The sequence below is a fragment of the Plasmodium cynomolgi genome, chromosome 5, assembly GCF_000321355.1.
Source record: "Plasmodium cynomolgi strain B DNA, chromosome 5, whole genome shotgun sequence".
Classification (NCBI taxonomy): Eukaryota; Apicomplexa; class Aconoidasida; order Haemosporida; family Plasmodiidae; genus Plasmodium; species Plasmodium cynomolgi.
The window spans coordinates 918,490-941,443 of record NC_020398.1 but is presented as its reverse complement, the minus strand read 5'-3'; the positions used below and the strand labels follow the sequence as shown (position 1 = coordinate 941,443).

General features: G+C 47.6%; 3 protein-coding genes across 3 annotated transcripts; 2 read left to right on the top strand and 1 right to left on the bottom strand.

The window, feature by feature from the left end:
• Positions 1–173: 173 nt before the first annotated feature.
• Positions 174–533, top strand: PCYB_053190 (hypothetical protein; the record flags this gene model as incomplete). The annotated part of the gene is made up of 1 exon (XM_004221200.1): positions 174–533. A coding segment is annotated over one exon (360 nt), but the record flags the coding sequence as incomplete, so codon positions are not given.
• Positions 534–1,656: 1,123 nt separating this feature from the next.
• PCYB_053180 (hypothetical protein) lies at positions 1,657–4,280 on the top strand (the record flags this gene model as incomplete). The annotated part of the gene is made up of 12 exons (XM_004221199.1): positions 1,657–1,708; positions 1,984–2,065; positions 2,262–2,330; positions 2,432–2,544; positions 2,658–2,782; positions 2,913–2,985; positions 3,161–3,239; positions 3,406–3,460; positions 3,583–3,631; positions 3,751–3,821; positions 3,985–4,038; positions 4,212–4,280. Exons 6-12 carry the CDS (start codon positions 2,913–2,915, stop codon positions 4,278–4,280), a joined length of 450 nt encoding a protein of 149 aa, XP_004221247.1. The 5' UTR covers positions 1,657–1,708; positions 1,984–2,065; positions 2,262–2,330; positions 2,432–2,544; positions 2,658–2,782.
• A 549-nt stretch (positions 4,281–4,829) lies between these two features.
• Positions 4,830–22,106, bottom strand: PCYB_053170 (hypothetical protein; the record flags this gene model as incomplete). The annotated part of the gene is made up of 1 exon (XM_004221198.1): positions 4,830–22,106. The coding sequence occupies one exon, from the start codon at positions 22,104–22,106 to the stop codon at positions 4,830–4,832; it is 17,277 nt and encodes a 5,758-aa protein (XP_004221246.1).
• Between the last annotated feature and the right edge of the window lie 848 nt (positions 22,107–22,954).

Sequence of the window (22,954 nt, the reverse complement as noted above, 5' to 3'; positions counted from 1 at the left end):
TGGAGGAAGAAGCAGAAGGTGTGCAGGAGGAAGAAGCAGAAGGTGTGCTGGAGGAAGAAGCAGAAGGTGTGCAGGAGGAAGAAGCAGAAGATGTGCAGGAAAGCACAGCTGGAGAGACACAAAACGCAGTTGGCGATGACGACGCATGTGATATCCTCCATGACGATCTCAAGGACGAATTGAATGGTGACCCCCCTGAGAAGCACGAACCGGTCAGAGAATCTCCAAAAAGCGAACCCGCCTCCCCGCTGCAAAAGCGGAGCGACGGTGAAACAAGCGAGGCGATTATCGAAATGCAGGAGGATAAAGAACGGTTGGGGAGTGTCATGTGGAACGAAACGGACAAATTAGACGATGCTGATAAAGAAGTGCAACGTGAGGATGACACAACTGGTGGATCGGAAAAACGGGACGACGCGCAGTCAAGTCCACGGGAAACAGGTGAGGAAAACAGCGAGTTGTACGAGATGGACCAAATAAATAGTGATGAGGCGAGGCCCTGTGGGGAGGAGGAAAAAACCCACGAAGCGTAGGAGCCGTAAATTCCAACGAAGTGGACGTGAATGACCTGGAGGAGGGGGAGGAGTCCCTCGATGAGGACTACTCCTCCCCGAGACGATTAACCAAATGGCAGATTGGACAAAAACGCATTTTGCTTCCAAGCGACTGCGTGTACATTCTCAGATTATGATCACCCAGTTTCAATGGCCTAAATGGGACTTTAAAAAAAAAAAAGGGGGACATCCTAGCCCACCTTTGGAACACACCATTGTGCCTGCGAGCATCACAACACATGTGCACACCTTAACACATGCCTACATGAATCAGCACAGATGGAGTTCCTTCCTCCTCTTTAAAAAAAATAAAAAATAATAAATAAAAAAAAAACTCTCATCACTGTTTCGTGGCCCTTTAAATGATGCACTTTTAAAATGGCACTCCTTTGTGTATCCACGGAATTTCTTTTTTCTGTTCAGAAGGGCCAGCGGGTGTGCTGTTGGTTCTTCCACTTTAGCAACGTTTACTCCATCACTTGGCACGTTCGGTGATGCACATGTGACTGCCCCTGCGTGAGGGATGAGCGACCATGATATGCCTACTGTGACTAAACGTGCACCCACACGTAAGGCTAAGCGGTGTGCTCTTCCTCCGCACGAGGGTGAAGCGTTCCTCATTTGAACCACACCGCGTGTTTTCTCCACGCCTTTGAAGTGGCGGCATGTGGTATCCAAAATTGGGTGAAGGGGAGGGGGGGCATTTTGTTGGACTCGTCTGTTCCCCTCCTCAATCAGTGCGCTTTCTACGTAAAAAAAAAAAAAAAAAAAAATAAGCAAAACGGAACTATGCTGTACAAGCGAAACGAAGCAGGACAAAATAACGTTTTAAAATAAACTACCAGGCGACGCATGAGTCGAATTGTTTACCTCTACCGGTTTTTCCTCCGCAGTGGGCCCCAAGGCAGCATCAACAGCGATAGCAGTGGCAGTAGTAGTAGTCGCAGAAGCGGTAGTAACGGCGTGGGCCCTTGTGTATAGGCGTTTCACCTTCGCACGACGTCACATCTCTTTGGGGGATCTGCCAAAGTAGATTTTTTAAAAGCGCCAAATTTTGAGCCCCCGAAAATTGCCATCTTATCGTTTGCCTGCCCTCGCAACCATGACCAATTATCGGAAGGCCTACCACGCGGGCTCTTGGTATTCTAGCAATGGTAATTTTGCACATGTATCTCTGCATGAGGGGGGGACATGCCTGGATGAGCTGCGCAGTTAAGAGGTGTGGGGGGGTCCGGAAGCCATGCCACCGTATGGGAATCCATATACGATGAACGTTCTTTCCCCACCCGGGTTGGCTTCCATCATTCACCCGGTCCATCGGTCCATCGATCCATCAGTCCATCGGTCCATCGGCCCATCCCTGCCTCATTCCTCCATTCCCCCATTCCCCCATTCCCCCGTTCGTTATTTCCCCTCGCCCCCATCGCAGGCAGCGCGCTGAAGAACTCCATAGACACCCTTTTCGAGAGCATAAACTGCAAGAAGCAAAGCGTGAAAGCGGCCATCTGCCCGTAAAGCTGCGTGCATAAGGCACTCCACACAACCGTGTGTGTGTGTGTGTTGGGACAGATCAGCGCGACTTTGCCATTTGGCATTTGCTGTTTCGTTATTTTATTATACTTTTTTTTTTTTTTTTTTATTTTTTTTTTATTTTTTTTCTTTTTTTTTTTTTTTTTTTTTCTTTTTTTCACGTGGCCCCCCCCTCAGGCACGCTGGATATGATTACGCGCTACAAACGAATTCCCATGTTTACGCCTGCATCAGCGTAGAGAATGTGTAAGTGGCCCCTTTTTTTTGCTCCCTGTTGATGTGGCGATCATACTGAGTGGCACACACCTCACAGGTAACAACTCCTCCTTCTTTCCATCTCCCCGCAGAAAGAACATTTTCATCCTTGGCCCCAACCACCACATTTACAACAAAGGGTGTCTATTCCCCCACGTGGAGAAGTACGAAACTCCGTTCGGCTTTCTACAAATAAACAAGGAGGGTAAGCCCGTCACATATCCACGTTGATCATCTGTTCGGTGATACGTTTGGCGATTCGTTTGGCGATTCGTTTCTCTGCTCCTATTCCCTCATGTTGACCCTCCCCCACCGTAGTTATTTCGGACATCATGCAAAACGACGTGGACCACCTGTTCGACTTCATCGGAGACGAGGACGACGAAGAAGAGCACTCCATAGAGATGCAGTTGCCGCTGATCAAATACATAATTAAGGAGTAACCTTTTCTGCATGCCCAAACGGAAAAAAAATAAATAAAAAATAAAAAAATAAATAATAAAAAAATAAATAAAAAAAAAATAAATAACAAATAAAAAAAATAAATAAGTGCAACAAAATGGAACAGAAAAAATGAAGACAGCCACCTTCACTGCTTTGCATTCCCCCCACCCGCAGAAAGGACATAAAAATAATCCCCATATATGTGGGCTGCATCGGAAATGATATCCAAAAAATAAATCGCTTTTGTACGACAGGGAGGGAGGGGCGATGCGCGCAAATGGGCACCTGGCTGGGCGTCCTAGCCGCGCATGCAGGAGCACACACCTGTTAATGCTATGCTATGCTAATGCTAATGTTTGTGTTTTTTTTCGCTGCAGGCAACCCGATAAAAAAATACTTCCAAGACGAGGGAAACCTGTTTCTGTTTTCGTCTGACTTTTGTCACTACGGGCGAAGGTTATTGACCACTTCGGAGAGAGTGCTCATCACGAGGAGAGCTTCGCGACTGTTGGGAACCCCCCGCCCTCTCCGTCGCCCTCTTCGATTCCCACTCCGTTGTTACTGACCCCCCGTTTGCAACCCCCCGTTTGCAACCCCCCGTTTGCACCCCCCTTTTTATCAGATTCAGCTTCACCAACATTTTACAAAAGTACAGCGACACGCACATCTTCAAGCAAGTGGAGGTACTCTGCCTGAGAAGGCCCAAATGTCTACTCGTCCTCCCATGTGCGTATGTATATATACACGTGGGAACTGAACTGACCTGTGTACCTCTCCCCTTTTCATTAACCCATTGTAGAACATGGATAGAGACGCCGCCAATATAATCAGTCGTCACGACATAGCAGGTTCGTCCTCATTAGGATGAGTGCGATTTAGATTTAATTGTCCCGTTCGATTCGTAAAGGGCCACTTATACTCTCCTTTTTCCTTTCTTCATAAAGTTCCATTTTTCCTCCCTTCGCAGGCTTCATTGATTACCTGAACAAAACGCATAACACCATATGCGGGTCGAATCCGATAAAGATGATGCTTCAGGTAGGTGTTTCCCCCCCTCGAGGGGTGTAACCACGTGTGGTTGCTCATTGGCGCGTCTTGTATGGCCGTACGGTGACATGCCACCTGAGGGATGCCTAACGTGTTGTCCCCTCGTGCGCTCGTTCACTTGCCCGCTTGTCCCCTCGTCCGCCTGCCCCCTCAGCTGCTCCAAGACTTTTCCGGAAATGTGTCCACCAAACTGATGCACTACTCGCAGGTAGGTCCTCCCCATCAGTTGGCTTTTAACATCATTCACGCGCCTGGCCATTTTGCATGCGCCACGTTCACATGTGTGCACTTCTACACGTGTGTTCATGCCTTCACATGCGCAACTTCACTTTCACATGCACACCTTCACCTTCACCTCCCCATGCGCACCCCTCTCCCCAGTCGAACCAAGCGAGGAGCACGAACGATTCCTCCGTGTCCTACGCCGGAATGGTCTCCTTTATTAATTAAGCACGCCCCCGCATCCCCATATGTGCTTGCTTCCTTGCGGAGGGGCCGTTTTTTACGAATGGGTACCCCCTCGGAAATGCACATACACTCATGTGTGTGCCCACTTATGGGGAAAAAATTCAATCGGCCAAAGGTCACCCATTAACAGAGTCATGTCTTGTTTTCAAATCGGACGATGCGGTTGCATTTGCAACAAAGTTGAAGAGAGAAAAAAAAAAGGCAGATAAAAGGAACACGAAATGTGTGTCATGGGGGTGTGAAACTGTGACATATGGTACAAAAAAAAGAAAAAAAAAAGGAAAAAGGAAAAAAGAAAGAAAGAAAGAAAGAAGCAGCTCCGTTACATACACAATCGTATCAATATATCCGTTGGGGAGAGACCCCCCCAGTCGCGGCTGTTCCGACGAGGGTGTCACCCGCCGCTCCGCACAGTCAAGCGGGTTTAACTGAACTGTTCGTCAGTTCGTTCGTTCGTTCGTCTGTTCGTCCGTTCGTCCTTCCGTTCATCCGTTCCTTCCATCCTTCCTTTGTTCATTTTCCCCCCCCAACTCACTTCCTTATGCTCAGGTTGTGCGTAAACGATATGTGCGTTATATTTTGAATGTCTCGTTTTTTTTTCCTTTTCAGTTTCTTCTTTTTACGCTTGGGTTGGTCCGCTTCCTCTCTCGTGTGTCGTGGTTCCGCCTTATTTTGGGGGGTTCCTCGTGGTACGCGGTTCCCGCGCTGTAGTGCACGGACCTGTTTGGTGTCTGCTTCAACGGTGTGGGGTTTACTACTCCTCAGGGGGATGTCCCTATTTACCGGTTCAGCAGGACTATGTAGGAGGTCATTATCCCCTGGGGGTCCTCGGCTGAGCACATCCAGGAGTGTCCTGCGAATGTCAGTACCGCTACGCTGCTGCTGCTCCTTCGAAAAGGGACTTGTAAAAACACTCTTCCCAAAAAAAGTTGGATAACTGAAGGAGAAAAAATTCTTCAAGTAGGCACTGCTCCTGTTTTCTCTCTGCTGCGAATAGTATTGATAATGTCTCGATAAAATTAAGAGTCCCTGATTGGATTCCAAATTGAAAAAAGGACTGATGTGCTTATTTAATGAATAATTATTTGTATCATGGTTAATGCTCGTACCCGCTTTACTGCTATGCTCCAACTGGTGCTCACATTTGTGTTTCAACGTGACTACAATGCTGTACAAGTTATTCAATGGACTCAGTAACTGCAAATTATTTTTTAAAATACTTTCGACAAAGGATAAAAGATTTAACGTCGTGGAGGAGGGATGTTCTGATATGTTTATATTTTTGAGAAGATAAAAAAAAATGCTAATGTAATTGTAAAAATATATTTTTTTATTTTTTAAAATGTATTGTATTTTTTTTTTTTTATTTTTGATTTTTATGGCTGATATGTTCATGAGGAAATTTTTTGTCAACAATAGCTTGAGCAGATAATTTACGTTAATGTAGATCTTCGTTTTTTTTATGTCCAGGTTATATATGTACAGCTGGAAGTTCCTTTTTCTTTCGCTCGTGGGTATATACAGACTGCGCGAGTAGGCGAATGGTTCGAATTTGTTCAGGCTTTCCGCTTCCCGCAGCACGGCTTGCAGCACGCCGTCTCCACAGCTGCGATGGTTGCTGCCATTGCTATAGTTGATGCCATTGCTATAGTTGCTGCCATTGCTATAGTTGCTGCCATTGCTATAGTTGCTGCCACTTCCTCGGTTGCTTCCACTTCCACGGTTGCTACCATTGCCACGATTACTGTGGCTGCCCCTCCCCCCCGCGGACGCGCCCTCCCCAGCGCCGACCAAGCTGTACTGGCGCCACTGCCTGCACACGTACTCGTAGCAAAGAGGCACGATGTTAACGAAGTAGTTATAGTCCAGGGTCAGGCTCAGACTTGAGATTTCGATTGTCAGATTTTTTATGATTTCCCTTCGACTCCTGCGCAGCTTCTGCTTCTTTATCTGCTCGATGAACTGGACGAGGTTGTCTATTTGGTGGGTCGGCGCACCGTAGTTCGCTGCGTCACCGTGGTAAGCGGCGTCACTACGGTTGGCAGCGTCACCATGGTTGGCAGCGTCACCGTGGTTCGCGGAGTCACCATCGAAGGAGCCTCGCCGTGAGTCCTTCCCCCTCTTATAAAAATAGTACGCACTGTACAGTAGCGCGTGTGCCCTATTTTTGGCAAAACTATTCGAGTTGGCAATGCGTGCAGCGTTCCTTTCGGAGAAGGTGACTCTTCTTGTGTTCGTCTCTCCCGCTAAGTGGGTCACCCTCCCCCTGTTCGTCGAGGCCCCATTTGATGAGGGCACAACCCACTCGATGGTCTGTCTCTGTTTGCGTCTCTTCCCCTGCCTGCGCCTCTTTCCCTGCCTCCGCGCTCTCTCCAAGTGACAACAAGCATGCACGATATTCAAGCTATTATAAATATGCTTGTATTTCATAACCCTCTGTTTTAGCAGATCGATATTAACACTGACAAAGGTTTCTTCGTCATTATACTTGGTAAGAATGGTGTGGCTGTTTCCTACAAACGTTTTTTTCTCCCCCCCCTCGTCTTCTTTGCTTACACGGATGTTATCGATTAGGATAAGTACTCTCTCGTAGAAATCAGAAAAACTCATACTGACCACATGGACATTGCTTCTTAACAACTCGAACAGTTGCTTGTACAGATAGACGTTCTTCACGTAACTGCTGAACAAGTGAGAGGCGTATTGGCAATACAGCTTACTTTTGAATAATCTATACACGTTGTAAATCTTTGAAATATTTTTTTTTGTCAGAGCATGGGATTTTCCTGCCATTTGGTTGGTCATGTTCATGTCTGTGTTCAGCGTCGTTATATATTCTGGCCTGCCTCTTCTGAGTAGTCTCCTCACGATGCTGCTGCTTCTCCTTAGGGGGCTCTCTGCCCATTCATCCAGCTCATCGGACAAAGCCGCAGAGGATGACTCCTCCACAGCGACTATATTTTCGCACTGCCTGTTTGTTCCCCCCCTTCTCGGGGCAGCACTCCGGTTGGGCAATGCTACCACGCCGCTGCGAATGCCGTTACGAAGAGCCCGACTTGGGGAGGGCTTGGCGTCCACCAACTCGCTGCGGCGGGGCGGGCGTTCCTTTGGCCGCCCTTCCTTTGGCCGCCCCTCCTTTGGCCGCCCCTCCTTCGACTGCCCTTCCTTTGGCCGCCCCTCCTTCCGGGGCCTCCTCACCTCGCAGAACCCTATGCATCTCTTCCTCCTCGCGAGGGATTTCCTACTCAGGCATTGGAAGGTGTAAAAATTGAAAAAAATTTTACTAAACTGAATTTTTTGATTCATGTGCACAAGAGCAATGGCCTCCCTCGATACGTCCTCAAAGGTTAGTAGCAAATTAACGCTTTTAATAAAAAATTTAACATTGACGAGATCATTCTCGCTTAGTCCATAGAGATTATTTATGTAGATGACCCCTTTTGTGTTTTCCTTCCGAGGGAGTGTGCAATTTGTATCATCCCGATTGGATGGGACCCCACTTGGATATCCCCCTATCATGTTATTTTCCCATTTGAGGAAATAGAAACAATAATCCAGTGAAAAAATATTCTTCACAAATTGGGACTCTCTAAATCCATTTACAAATATATTGACTTCATTATTTTTGTTCAGTACGATATCGCAGTGATGCTTCACAAGGTACAGTTCGTAGTACACGAGTTGGTTTTCTCCATTGGAGGAGGGGACTATATCCTTAATTTTCATCCTTTTGAGAAGGAAAAAGGAAAAGGAGAAGGATGAAATGAGATTACAAATCAAGGAGATTTTCATCACATGAAAATTTTGATTCATCTCTGCAGTCTTCATCAAATGGAGGTAGTTCCTGACGGATTGGTATTTTCTCAGTGGTGTGTCATCTCCCAGCTTTAGTAACAGCTGTATGGTCTTGTTCATTAATATAAATTTTGGGAAAAAAAAAAAAATAAATTTTTCATCTTTGAAGTGTACGTACTTGTTTTTTACATAAAATAGATGCCTGCTTTGGGCTGGGTTGATAAAAAAGGGGACATCTAAATTGTTGTAAATGTGGATTTTCCCCTTTTTGTTTACTTGTTCGTTTATTTTTTCTTTGTATTTTTTGAAAATTCCTCTCATGGTGTTCTTCTTCGTGAATGTAACGAGGTCGATATTCAGTTCGCTCAACCGGTTGTATGCGTGCAGGGAGCGCTCGTACTCGTCTGAGCGGAGCGTTCCATGGGGGGGGTCCTCTACAGGGGGGGGTTCCTCAACAGGGGAGGCTTCCTCAACAGGGGCGGCTTCCTCCATGGGGGTCTCCTCTCCTCTGTCTTCTTCCTCCCCTTCCTCAGAAGTGCGCCCCATTCCGTCTATACCATCATCGTTATTATCACACCTGCTGGTTTTTCTTCTTGCGGGCTGTTCCCTCCTAGGGTGGATTCCCCCAATGGGTCTACTGCTCCCCCTTTCAATGGGTGTACTGCTCCCCCCTTCAATGGGTGTACTGCTCCCCCCTTCAATGGGTGTACTGCTCCCCCCTCCAATGGGCCTACTGCTCCCCCCTCCAATGGGCCTACTGCTCCTCCCCTCTACCTGCCCCGACACGAGTGGAATTCTCTTAATAAAAACGTAATACGTTTTGTCCTTCTCTATGGTGGCAATATGAAAGAGCTTCTCCTTCACCACCGTCAGGTGTTGGTTGTTCTTCGTGTAGATCTGTGCATACTTATACGTATAAAAGTAGGTAGCGCATCTTTTGTGGATCCTTATGTACTTCCCCCTTACGTGTTTGGTCTTCACTACTCGGGGGCTCCCCCTCCTCTCGTGGGTCTTCCGAGTCAACACTTTCAGCGCTCGCGCGTAGGTAACAAGTTTGGCGCTTTCTGGGCGGTTCACTTCGGATTTTTCGTATTTTTCGGGCTTTTCGGACTTTTCGGACTTTTCGTATTTTTGGGACTTTTCGTATTTTTCGGACTTTTCGGATTTGGTCAAGACGTTCCGTTCGAGCTCATTCTCCGCTTCTTCCCCCGGTGCCACTTGGCCGAGGAGCGCTTCTTCGCTTCCCTCCCCCCGCTGCCTTATTTTGAAACTGATAAAATCCCACGCACTTTTGTTCTTTATGTTTAGCTCCTGCAAGCTCATGCTGTCCAACAGGTTGGTGCGGTCAGGGCGTCTGCTATCCACCTTTTCTTCGTCAAAGAGGGCGGCGATTCTGCCGAGGTAGTTGCTTCGTTCACAATGTTCTCTCGCTCCGCTTCTCCCACTTGGCCCGCTTCTCCCACTTGGCCCGCTTCTTCCACTTGGTCCGCTTCTCCCACTTGGCCCGCTGCCCCCACTTGGTCTGATTTCCCCCCCCAGGTCGAACCCCGAGTCGTCCTCGCTGGTAGGGGAAAAGCAGGAGTGCTCGCTGAAGTTCAGGTCGTCGCTTTCGTTCGAGTCGTACAGCTGCGGGTGCTGTTGCTGCTGCTGTTGCCGCTGCTGTTGCCGCTGCTGTTGCCGCTGCTGTTGCTGCCGCTCTTGTCGCTGGCGCTGCTCCTTCTCCAGCGCATCGTGCGGCTTGGACTTCACCTCGAAGGTGTACTTTGTTAGGTTGACCAAAACGAGGTAGGGAAAGAACTGAATGAACGAAATCCCAAAGCAGTGGAAGTGCAAGTGGTGGACCCGCACAGTGACGTATTCCTCGTTTAGCTGTATGACCTTGGTGTAGGACTTATTTATTTCGTAGGAGACGGAGTCGTTGGCCATCGTTTTGTTGTAACTGTTGAGAGCGAAGCGGTGGTTGAAGCAGTAGTTCTTAATACACGGCTCGTCGTTGCTGCTGCTGCTTCCGCAGTTTTTGTGACCGTAGTTTTTGCCTTTATCTTTTTCTTTCCCTCTTTCTTTCCCTTTTTCTCTCCCTTTGTCTCCCTCCTCAGATATATTTTTTCTTTCTTCTACTTTTAACATATCCTCGTCCAAAGTGAAGACTCTCCTTTCCATGACCGGGGAAAGCAGAAGCAAATTTTCTTTGAGGGCAGTATACGTTTCCTTCAAACTGTATTTCTTAACCTCGCATTCTAATCTGAGGTCATCCAGGCAGTCCTCCTCATCATTCAACACGTAGTACTGCAAGACGTTTCTCGTGTAATTCATAATATTATGCCTACTCACGATGGCTATATTGTAGTTCTGTTCATGCATGTATATATAGACCACAAAGTAGAGACTGTGAAATTTTACGATATCAAAAAATAAAATTTTGGGGAGATTTTTTACACTTGTGTGGTGTTCTGTTCCGTTTTCATTCCTGGGGGTACTTCCCGTTTGGCGAACTTCCCCTCCGTTGGCAGTCACGAAAAAATCTTGTTTCATTTCCGCACGTGTAAAATAAGCCTCATTGTTTATCCTCAAAAATTTAATCCATTGTCGATAGAATGAGAGACTGAAATTCAGAATCAGATTGTCGAGGAAGCAAAAATGATACACATTTACAGAATCGAAACTATGTATGCTGTACGTTTTGATTCTTCCTTTTTCTCTCTTTAACAACACATTGATGTTGAATGGAGTTAGGTTAATTATCTTCATGCAATTTTGGATGGATAGTACATGTACGTTTTTATTTATAATTTGCACGACGCTGAATATTTTGGAGTATTTGGCTTCTTCTGTGTCGACTCGGGTGGCGGGCTGCACTCGGGCATTCCCCTGCAGGGGTGCCCCATCGAAGTGTGCACCTCTTTCCGCTACCTCGTTTACGCGTACACCTCTCTCCGCTGCCTCGTTTACGCGTACTCCTCTCGCCGCTACCTCGTTTGCGCGTACTCCTCTCACCTCTTCCCCTTCTACTTGTCTCCTCCCCACGGGGTGCACCCCTGCCGCCTCTCCATGCGCGCGCTTCTTCACCAAAAAGAAGAAGCTGCAGTAGAGTACATGTACACCGTCGTGAATGTCCCTAAAGATATACCTCCTGAGCTTCAAAAATTGAGAATACTTCATTTTGTTACTCACGTAGAGTTTATCTCTATGCATCTTCAACACGAGCTGGATGTATTCACACCGCTTCATAAAGTGAAAGGGGATGCTGAAGGAAGTCTGGTTGTCCTTCACCACGCATGTATTAATCGTATTTGCCTTAATAAATTTTAACTTCAAATGAAGAAATTTTTTTTTCTTTTTTTCCCGTGAACCTGAAGGATCGTCGTTCTTGGTCAAAGTGGAGTCACCCACTATCGCGGAGGCATCTCGCTTGAGATACTCATCGAACAGAATGTTAACAAAAAAATAGGGATAAACGTAAATACACTTTTTGTTGTCATGGATCCCCACGTCGATGTGGAAGTAGTTTTTCTCATTGAGTAACTTCTTATGGTGTGTGTCCTGCTGCGCGTGTGGGTATCCCCCGTGTGAGTGCCTCCCGTGTGGGTATCCCCCGTAGGGCTGTCCAAAGTCGGGTTCGTACTGATCAGCATTGTGGTGGCCCCCTCCCCCTGAGAGGTAGTTCCTCCCCTTGAGAAAAATTTTCTTCCTCAAGCTGGAATCCTCTACACTGTAAATGAGGAGGAAAAACAAATTAGCACACAGAATGACACTGTCCTGGTTCCTCTTCACCAACCCAACGTTCTCCTCATATTCGAATGCCAAGTTGTACGGAGTGTAATTTTTTACTATTATGAACTCTTTGTGGAGCTTATTTTGCAAGGAAACAAAATTGCGCAAGTCCCTGATGGTCTTTACCTTCTCGTTATTCACCTGACTGCACAGGATACACTCATGGTACGCCAAATGAGAATGAAAAAAATGCTGCTTAAAGAGGAGGAGCAAGTTAACTATCCCTCTCCCCATATAAATATGTACGTCATTTTTTATATAGATCCATAACTTCCTCTTTTTTTTCTCATCCATGTTGTAATGCACAGACAGATCGAATGAATCCACAAATGGAATCTTCCTCGAGTTTTTAAACAAAAAGTTGTACAAATGTATTACGTCTATGGAGACTGCATTAATCTGCTTCATGTTTGCCACTACTTGTGTTTTTTTGGCTTTCCCCTTTCGGAGTATGCTTCTCAGAGTCAGTTGGTTGTTGACACTGTTTAGGGAGAATAGCTCGTGTAGGTACCCCAGAGTTAGGAAGGATACCTTCATCGCGTCCACGTTCATGTGTAGCTTGTTTGTCGTTCGTGTGAGCGGTTTTCCAGGACTCTTCTTCCCCCCACGCTCGCTGTGCGCAGCAGTTTTGTCTTCAACGGGACGTTCCCCCCAATTCTCACTGCCCCGCTTACCGCTACACTTACCGCTGCACTTACCGCTACACTTACCGCTACACTTGCTGCCACGTTTGCTGCCGCGTTGGATGACGCGCCTCCCCTTGCGGAACTTGGACGAGATCACCACCCCCCGGTAGCTGTACCTACACGTGTACACCTTCCCCTCCCGAAACCTCCTCCCTAAGTCCTCCAAGTCTTCCACCACATACTTCAATATCAGCAGATCGTTATTGTTCACTCCTACGGACACGTTGCTCACAATTAGGCTTACACAATTTTTCGTGACGAGCACCTTTGAGTGTGTAGCGGTTTTTCTCCCGTTCCAATTAGTAGTGGGATTATTTAAAGGGGTGCCCCTGGCCTGAGGGGTGATCAGTCTGCTCACCATTTGGCCCGCGTCATTCCTGCGGTTGGTGTTAATCGGCTGCTTGGCTTGCTTCACTAGGTTGGTCCGCTTCACATGGTTCGCTTCGAGGGGCGCGTGCCTCCCGCCGCTTCCCCCATACGTGTTTCCCCTCCCCGATGGTGCGTAATGCGAGAAGGAGTTACTACTGAGGGGGGTAGTCACGCCCCGCTCGGTACTGTTCCTCTTCGAGACGAAGGAAAAGCAACTCGTTCCCTTCAACGTGTTGCTCCCCTCTTCTGATAAGCGGTTCTCATTCAGGGCTGCAAAATTGGGTGTGAAAACTTTGGGGGAGAATTTCTTCCCTCCCTTGTCACCCGCCTTCATGTGTAAGGACTCTCCTCGATTAAGCACATAGTTCACTCGCGTGCAAAAGCACACGATGTTCATGCACTCCACGACGTTGTACAGGCAGAACTCTCGTAGGGGGATCACACTAATGTTCGATTCATCCTCATCCTGTAGCGAATCTCTCCCTCTTCGCAGTTCATCATCACAACAGACACGCTTCGAATCTCCACTCCCGTTTATCTGACTCTCCATGCACTCGGCTGACATTGCCCCACAACGACGCAAATTGAATTTCCGAACGCCTATCAAGCTCAAGTACACCTTGTGGTGCTTTGCCTGGTTGGATGAGCCGTCTACCTTTTCCACCCGCATGACATTTATCGCGCTGTGAGTAGTTAGGGGTGCGTGCAGGAGGCCGCACTTAACTCTGAGGTGCTGCATGGATATGTTAAAGTGCGTTTTGTTGATGTGAACGAGGGTGCCTTTTTGTGCTTCTTCCCTTTTTGCTGGATTTTCCCTGTGAGGGGCATGCTTCCACAGCGCCTCCCCCCCTAGCTGCGTCTCCCCCCATCGCTGCGCCTGCATGTGGTCGTCCCCCCTCCGAATGGCCCTCTTCCTTTTCCGCTTCTTTTTCTCAATGTCCACCTTCACACTAGTGTTGACCACCAAGTCGTACAGGAATACCCTCCTCTTCATGTTCCTATCGACTTTTTTTTTTTTTTTCTGCTTCACCAAGTAGACATTTTTCCGTTCCACTGCTCGTTCATCACCTAAATAGGATGGATGGTGCTTCACCTCGGGGGGGTTCACATAAATGTGTTCATTCTTCCCTTTCTTTCGTTTCGACATTTCAGTAAAAAGGGCTTCCCTCCTCCGTTTATTATGCAACTCGTTTGTCCCTTCCTGACCAAAAATTTTGGGGTTCTCTTCCCTCTCGAGCTTAGCTCTGCTTGCTTTTCCTTTATCACCACTTTCGATGCGTCCACTGCTGTAGGCATGTCTCGTTTTTTCCTTCACGAGACTCAGATCGTATAGGATTTCCTCTCCACTCTCTTTAACATTATCCATAAGGTAGGTACATGCAGATAACACATGCACATTCAGGTTAGCAAAAAATATTTTAAATTGGTATGAAAGAAAAAGTTTTTTTTTTTCTTTACTCTGTGTTGCTTCACTATGTTGTTTCGTTTGTCTAGTTCTCCCAACTGACAACAACTGAAACGCTCTCCACATTTTGGACGTGCTCACAATTTTCTGCAACTTGACAAGGGTATGCATGGGGAGGAAGAAACAAACATCGCGGTATGTATGCTTGACGGTCACCTTAATCGCAGAGTTTTCTTTCACAGTGTACTTCACATGCACGCTCATTTTTCCACTTTGGTTAATCTCCTTCCTCGTGGCGATCATTTTGGCTCTCATCCTAGATCTAGCTCTCCCTTCTATCAACTCTAATGCACTCCACGTGCAACGAACTGTGCTTTCAACACCGATATGTGCATGTCTGTTTCCAAACAGGATGGCACTACTCCTCTCCACTTTTGTGCACTCCCTTTCGTAATAGGTAACATTCGTGAAGTACTCCTTAAGCAGCTCCTTCCTCCTGTTTAAAACTGCTGTCTTCAAAACGGTTGCCACTTCAGTTGGGGGAGGAATACATCGTTTTGTTTTCCGTCTGTCCGGTGATTTCCTTCCCGTTCGAAGTGGCACTCTTGCTTCTTCCTTTCTCTCCTGTGTGTGTCCTACCCCTTTAATGACCATCCCGTCATTCCTCATAACAATGCTACCTTTCCGTTTGCTTAACACCGTTTGTGTTTTCTTTACCTGATTGATAATTTTTCTCTCTTCAGTTGGAAAATTTCTCCTGATGAGCAACACCCCGTTTTTGCATTGCTGGCCAATTGTGCTGACCCCCTCAAGGCACTTTATCTTCCTCTTCAAATTTCCTACTTCAAAATTTAGTTTTTTTTTTTTTTTTTTTTTTTTTAAAAAAAATATGAACATGTTCATACAATTTTGGTAGTTTCGCTTCGACAAGGAGTTAAACATTTCGAATAGATACACCTTCCCCTTTGAATCAAAATAGTCGTTGCTGCTGAATAGGAGCAGTTCTTTCAACTCGTGTATGTACCTAAAATTGTGCGTCGTCTTTTGTTTGCTTCTTCTGCTCCCCTTCCTTGTGAGTTCCCCCTTGAGGCTGCCTACGTACGTCCCCAGGAAGAAGGCGTTCTCTCTGTCCGTGTGGAACAGCAAAAAAACATTTTTTAGTTTGAAGCTCACGGATTTGAGCAGCGCATCCACAAGGGGAAGTGTGGGGGGGTGGTCACTCCGCTGCTTCGACAGAAGGGCACTCCTCTGATTGACCCATTTACTCACTCCCGTGGCAGCTAAACGGATCCCCCTATTCTGCGTTGCCTCCTTCGGCCCCACAAAGCGACCATTTCGTGGGTCGATCCCTGGTCTGCTACCCCGCCGGAGCGCATCCGCCCCTTCTACGGATCGCATCTTCTTCACCCTGTGCTTGGCATGCACTCTGCGGATGATTCGCGCGAGTCGCTTGCCTCGCATCCTGGTCCATGTGCGACCATCTGGGCGCTCACGTCCGTCACGTCGACTTCCACCACGGCCATCGTGTCCGGTGCTGCGACCGATGCTGTGACCGATGCTGCGACCGGTGCCGTGTTCGAAGCCACCCCCGATGTCACCCCCGACGTCACCCCCGATGCTACTTCCACCCAAGCCGTACCTGCGCTGGAGGCGCTGCGCCTTGGCGCACAGCTCCACCACGCACGCGTACAAATTAACCAACGAGACGATGTTCCCCTCGTTCAGGAGAACGTTAAAGGAGGAGTTACGTCCGACGCGTCCATCGTCTCCCTTCTCTCCGTTACTGCTGTACGATTTTAGTACCGTTTTGATATGCACTTCGTTTGGTTCGCGTCCCCCCTGCGTTGGCGAAGAACAGGACGCATCACCCCTACGTGTGTTTATTTTCCTATTCAAGCATCTCAACATCTTAAAGAGGAGCCGAGCTTTCCCTTTGCGCCTCAAACATGTTAAGGAAGGATAGGGCAACCGTGGGAATGGGTGATCCGTTCGCTGGGCGCAGTTGGGTGGTTCATCGGCTCGCCTCTCTCCGCGTCTACCCACTCGATCTCCGCGTCTACCCACTCTACCTCCGCTTCTACCCACCATCTTCACACCTCTTCTACGCACCTTCCTCGCGGGGAGCTCAAACCTCATTTGACTCCCCAGGTAGAGATAAGTGGACTGAAAAATCAGAAATTTCTTCCCATCCTCTAACCCTTTCAAAAATATATGAACGTCGCAGAGTTTACTTTTCACGAGACAAATCACCTGTAGGACTTGTCTCCTCTGTGTCGTTCCATTACAAGTACGAGCAAAAATGAATGTCCCTTTTTTTGTTTTCAATAGCAGTTTTTCCTTCCTCCTCTGCTTCTTCTCCTTCTCCTTCTTCTTCCTCGGCTTCCCTTTGTTAGTTGCTTCACCTGAACAGTCAGCACCTCTCCTTCTGGTGATCCCTTCCTCCCCAAGTGGACGTACAAAGTAGGTACAGCTGCATGTGACCCTGTTTACAGTAATGTGTACCTTTCTAACTTGGAAGAGCATCCCACTTGGTTCGTACCACATGGGGATGCTCTTTCTTCTGTTTTCTTCCATTGGGTAGACCTTTCCCTTGGTGAGTAGTCCATCCATGGTGTGTCCACCCATGGTGAGCCTCCCCCCAGGTGCATACTTGTTCCTCCTTTTTATAAAATCTCTCACCTCTTCAGCTGCGCTTCTATCACTGGTCAATCTATCAAGCGGAAAATGGGTTCTAAAAAACGGGTTCTGGAAGCTCTCCTTAATCGCTTCGATGTACCTTTTTAATGAATCCAAGACGCTCACATGTGAAGATACTCGCACCCTGTGGCTGTTCAAATAAATCACCATGTTGAGTAGGTCCGAAAGGATCAAATTTATTCCCTCGATTTTTACGAAGACGTTCCTTCTCTTTGGCTTCTTCGTTCTTGCGTGGGTGACGCTCCGTCTGTGGGGGTTATATGCCGGCTGGGCGTTCACCACCTCTGCCGATGCCTCTCTCGATGCCTCTCTCGATGCCTCTCTCGATGTCTCTCTCAAAATTAGACTGCGTTGCGATGCGTGGCGGCATGGGCCAATGGGGGGGCCCGCACTAGTAATGGATGTCCTGGAAAGCGTCCGATTCTCCGCACCCCCCCCTTCTTCTCCTAGCTGCTTCGCCTCCCCTGTGCACTCCTTCCCCTTCTTCACTTCCGCCCCCCCCACGATGTACCTCATTACAGTGGTTTCCTTTACAAACATATGGAAGAACAATTTACACACATAAAAATGGCGCCTACTTCGCATGGCGCACTTTTTTGCGAGTTTTCGTTTTTTCTTTTGGTATGTTCTTTTTCTAAGATCTTTTTGTATGGTAGGAAGTTGGTTGACCTTTCCGCCTGAGGAGACTCCCACTACTTGTTCTTCCTCAGAGATAGTATTTTCCGCTTCCACGTCTGCTACTTCTTTCACTGCTTCGCCCCAGTGAAGTCCGCCTGATTCCTTCACCGTTTCGATGCTCGCAAAGTGACTCCTCAACTTAACGACAAGGTAATTCGTCTCGATCTTAAAATGCTTCCTCGTTTCACCGAGGGAGAGTCTCTGCTCCCTGATCATATCGTCCCTCTTTTCCATAAAAAGAAACGAGCAGGTAATTCTTTTCGCGATGAAATGAAAGATGAATCGTAACATTTTCTTCGTAACAGATCTGTAGAAGTTGTTGTTGTTCCTTCTCAGCTGCAGAAGGTCTGATTCGGAAGGGAATATATTTCTTCTGCGTGGACGTTTTGTGAGATGATTGGTCCCTGCATGATCAACATCCCCCCTCCGCACTGCCCACAAACGCTCGTATGCGTAATACGCCACGTTCAGGATGAAGTCGTGTATATACAGATCCAGCCTCTCCAAGTAGCATGCAATTATGTGCTTGTTCTTCACGCCGTGTCTTTTGAGCTCCCCCGAGTGCGTCAGCTGGCACTGGTGTCTCAGGGTGAGCGCGGGGCATCGACAGTTCTGGTGAGGGCGGCAGTTCTGGTGAGAGTGACAATTCTGGTGAGAGAAGCAGTCCTGGTGAGAGAAGCAGTCCTGGTGAGAGAAGCAGTCCTGGTGAGAGAAGCAGTCCTGGTGGGCCCCTCTGGTGTACCCCCCTTCTACCCCTTCCCTTCCTACCAACTTCTCCTCTAGAACGTTACCCGGGATGCACCCACCACACGACCTCAGCCTTGCAATTTTCCTTTCCCCCCCAGGGTCAGCAAGAGAGTACACCCTCAACCCCCTGAGGGACTCAAAAAGCAAAGGAACCGAACGGATATTAAAATCACAAAATGAAGCAAAGTCGCAAATGTACAGTTTGTTCTTAAGGAGGTAAGCATTTTTCTTCTTCGTGGCAAAAAAATGAAAAGTGGTCCTCTCCGATCTCAACTTAAAGTGAAATGCTTCGATGTGCCTCTCTATGCCTTTCACCTTGTCCAATCGATTCGATCTCACTTCATCCGATTGTAAAAGGTTATAACATTCGATTATTTTTTTTTTTTTCTTCTTATTCTTCCGATTCTTCACATTGGCTGTGTCCTCCTTACATAGAAAGAAGAAGAAGCTCACATGGCGGCAAGCAAATTTTATCCTCACGTTAATAAAAAAATTTAGGACATATGTAACACTGAAGGAGGAACTTACATAATGGTCTTCCTCATTCGTCTCATTCGTCATTTGATCATTATCGAAAAATACTTCTAATACCCCGAATAAAACGTTTAATTCTTCCTCTATCGACATAACGTCCTCCTTTGCATGACTCATCCTTGTTGGTATGTCTTCCCTTTTTTCTCTTCCCTGAGGGTAACGCAGCAGAGTTGTTTCGGGCGGGAGCTCCGACGTGAAGTACTCAGTCCCGCTGCCGCTGCTGCTGCTTCTGCCGCTTCTATCGCCGCTTATATTGCCGCCCCTATCACCGCTTCCATCGCCGCTTCTATCACCGCCCCTATCGCCGCTTATATTGCCGCCCCTATCGCCGCTTATATCGCCTCTCCCCCTGTGCGCACATTCCTCGGGGTCCCAAAATAATTTTCTCAACAAATTTAAAACATTGCTGTTCAGCTCGACGACTAGCGAAATGATAGAAATTTTGACTCTGTACATTTTAGTCCTGTCCAGGGTGAAGAACAAAGAAAATGGGAAGACCAAAATGTGGGTGCTTCCCTCATACTTCAAATAGGAATATATGTTAGCTATTCTGTAGGTTATGTTAACATGATTGTGGATCTCTCTCCCTTTGATCTTTAACTCTTTCGTTAGGAGAAAATTCCTACATGTCCGTATCTTGCTTATTGCCTTTTTCTTTACATGCATGATATTTTGATTCGTGAAGTGTAGGAGTGTGTGGTCCAGACAAAGGAACAGCGTGGGTGCGCGCAGATTCGTTAGTTCCACTTTGATTCGTTTTATCTGCGTGTTTATGTGAATTAGCGATGGATGGGGGCTCCCCCGACTGCTGCCGCTGTTCGGGTTGCTACTGTTCGGGTTGCCACTGTTCGGGTTGCCACTGTTCGGGTTGCCACTGTTCGGGTCGCTACTTTGTGCCTTCTTCCCACCGCTCACCCCCAAATGGTGGTGCAGCACGAAGAGGTCCCGCTCCAGCAGGCAGCCCACCAGCACGCAGAACCTATCTACACGACTGACCACCAAATTGATGCACTCAATTTGTAGACCTATGCTGTACTCGCTTGATCTACTCCCCCCCCGTTCGCACCTCCTATGCACTTGTGCGATGAGGCAGTGTCTGTTCTTCCCCCTTGGTGAAGCAGTGAAGCCGTATCTACCAGCGAGAGCGGCGCTCACACTGGCGTACTCTGCGCACGTGATGTCTAGGAGGCCATTATAAATGACCTTCTTAAAGGCATAACTTTTTTTTGTGTTGAATCGAAGCAGCTCCTCTTTTACTTTACTCACGATAAGGGACAAACTCGAGTAGGATTCCGTCACGGAAAATGAATCCAGCGAGTAGGTGAAGTTGTGCAGTGTGAGAGTTTTCACCGCTCCCTCCTCCTGTGTTGTACCGCGGCACGCCCGCCGAGCCGCCTTCGCTGGAACCCAACTCTCCTCCTTCAGCGCAAATAAAAGGTCCACGTTTTTGCAGAAACAGCAAAGGGAGTCATTCCCCCCGCTGTATGCATAATCCACTTTGAACTGTCCCATGTGAAAGTCAAACTCGAGCAGTTTCGTTCCTCCGGCGATGCGGACTCTTCCTCTTCGATGCTTACGACGCAAGTTCTTCTGCACTGTGGTGACCTCCCTCGAGGGGTGCCAACGATGTGATTGCCCATGGTGAAGTTCCCCACGATGAGGCTCCCCACGATGAGGTTGCCTCCCCTGCGTTCGCCCCCGCTCCGATTGAAAACTACCCCCCCTCGCAATACAGACGTACTTATACAAAAACAAATAGAGAGTGTATAGCCTATCATTCGAAAGGGCGAGCTGAACGCTCGGGGTGACGACGCTAAGGAGGTACCTCTGGCTAGTCCTGTCCTTCGACACATCACACAAGAAGTTAGTCTCCTTCAGCAGGCACTCCCTCTGATGTGTTACATTCACATTAAAAAAAAAAAACTTATACTTAAATTTATCCTCAAATATATCGCTCCTACTGATGTGTTGACTCCTTCGATCTTGGTAAACACTCAGCTGTTTTATAATAACATTGAATAAATCCACGTAGGTATTCCTGTTCAGGGTATCCCCATCGTTGTAAATGATTTTCTTTCCATATGTGATAACGTTTCGATTGTGTTTCATTTCCATTACGTGACTTTCCTCTCTCTCCCTGCTGAGGATAAAGCTACAGTTGTCCGCGTGAACTTCATAGATGTGCATAGAAAGGTAGACTTTTTTTTTTCCATTCGATAGTGTATCTTCAAAAACGATGTTAATATTTTTTATGTCAAAACAGAGGATGTATTTCGTGGCCATCTTAAAAAGCGCTTGTTTGAAAAGGCGGAGGAGACTCCTTTTTATGAAGTTATGCGTGATGTACTTGAGGAAGGAGCAGGCCATGGTGTAGAGCTTCTTTTTCACGACGTTGAGGTAAAAAATGGCGAGGAGGAGAGCGACAAGGGGGAAGCTCCTCCTAATCTCCTCGGGTTCGTGCCTATCCGCAGTGCCGCTACCTTCACCATCGTTTTCGGCTCTTCCCACCGTGCCGCCACCTTCACCATCGTTTTCGGCTCTTCCCACCGTGCCGCCCACCGTGCCGCTCATCGTGCCGCTCACCCTGTTTGCCTTTTTTCCGTTCTTCCCCTCTCGTCCTCCCTCCGGCTCCCCCTCCTCTAACTTCACACTCACGAAGACATTTTCCACCTGTGCAGTCAGGCCACTGTAAAAGTCTAAGTCGCGCACACCACTGCCTCTACTTCTGCCTCTACTTCCGCTCCTACTTCCGCCCCTGCTGGAGGGGATGCCCCAGTCCACCTCCACCCTACCGACGTAGAAAATGTCAAAGCTGAGTTGGTGTTTCCTCTCCTTCAGAGAATCCAAGTAATCCAAATAGTCACCGAACGCTCCCTTCTCTTTACGTTGCCTCTTCCTCCTCTTTAACAAACCTCTCCTGTGTGTGTTGCTTTCCCTATTTGATTTTCCCCCCTGTGTATTTCTCACCAGGCCATCAAGGAGGCAAACTGTAAAGGGGGTTAGTTCTATTTCTTCCCAAATTAAATGCTTAATGCTGTTCATGCACATATGCTTCACGCCCTTAATGTACTTTTTAACTCCGAGTTTGTTTAGGAGATACTCCAACAGATGCAGTAGCAGCTCCATTGTGTTACTTCCCTGTTCGTAGGTGCGACGTCCGTTTAATATTTTTTTGGGGAGTCGTCCCTTTCTCCTTCAGTTTACTTCGCCTCTTCGATTGTCCCTAACTCTGAGGCTTCTTCCTTCCTACCTTCGCAGAGCAGTTGCACATTGGGCGCTTCGCTTTTCCTGCTCTGGCGCATTTGCTTTCACCAAAAAAGGAGGGGAAGGAGGGGAAGTAGGGTCACTATGGGGATAGAAAAAAAAAAATGTATTCTGTATTATCCACACCTGTGCTGGTTTTCTCCTCTTCCTCTGTCTCTGCTCTCACGTTACACCTACAGCCCTTCTTCTCTCCCTCTGTGCGCTACTTATTTCGCTGAAAGGAGGACGCCCCAAACGGAAAACATACATCCCAAATAGAAGGTACTTTGACATGCTTCTTTACGTTGTAGCTTCGGCTCAGACGCTTACAATTGGGTGCCTACGAAGGAGTCCCTACAAAGGGGTGCTTACAAAGCGCGCCACTCTGCACGATGCGTCATGCACACACAAGTCCTCCCTCAGGAGAAACGAACTCGTGCGAGGCAAGATAATGTACACAAAAAAAAAAAATAAAACAATAAAAAAGAATAGAATATAATAGGATAGAATAAAATAAAAACTCCCCCTACGCGTGGTGCCTCTCCCCCTTGACAGTGCAATGGGGTGAAATGGGACGGTTCACGCGGGCAGAGTGACTAGGACAGTCGGGTCACTGGGACAACTTGGAGGGGGTGTCCTTTTGCAAACTATTCATTAAGCAACACTTAACTCATCTGTGGGATGCCTTCGTGTGCAATGAACACTTGTCGGGGGTGGTGCTGCTGCTTCTG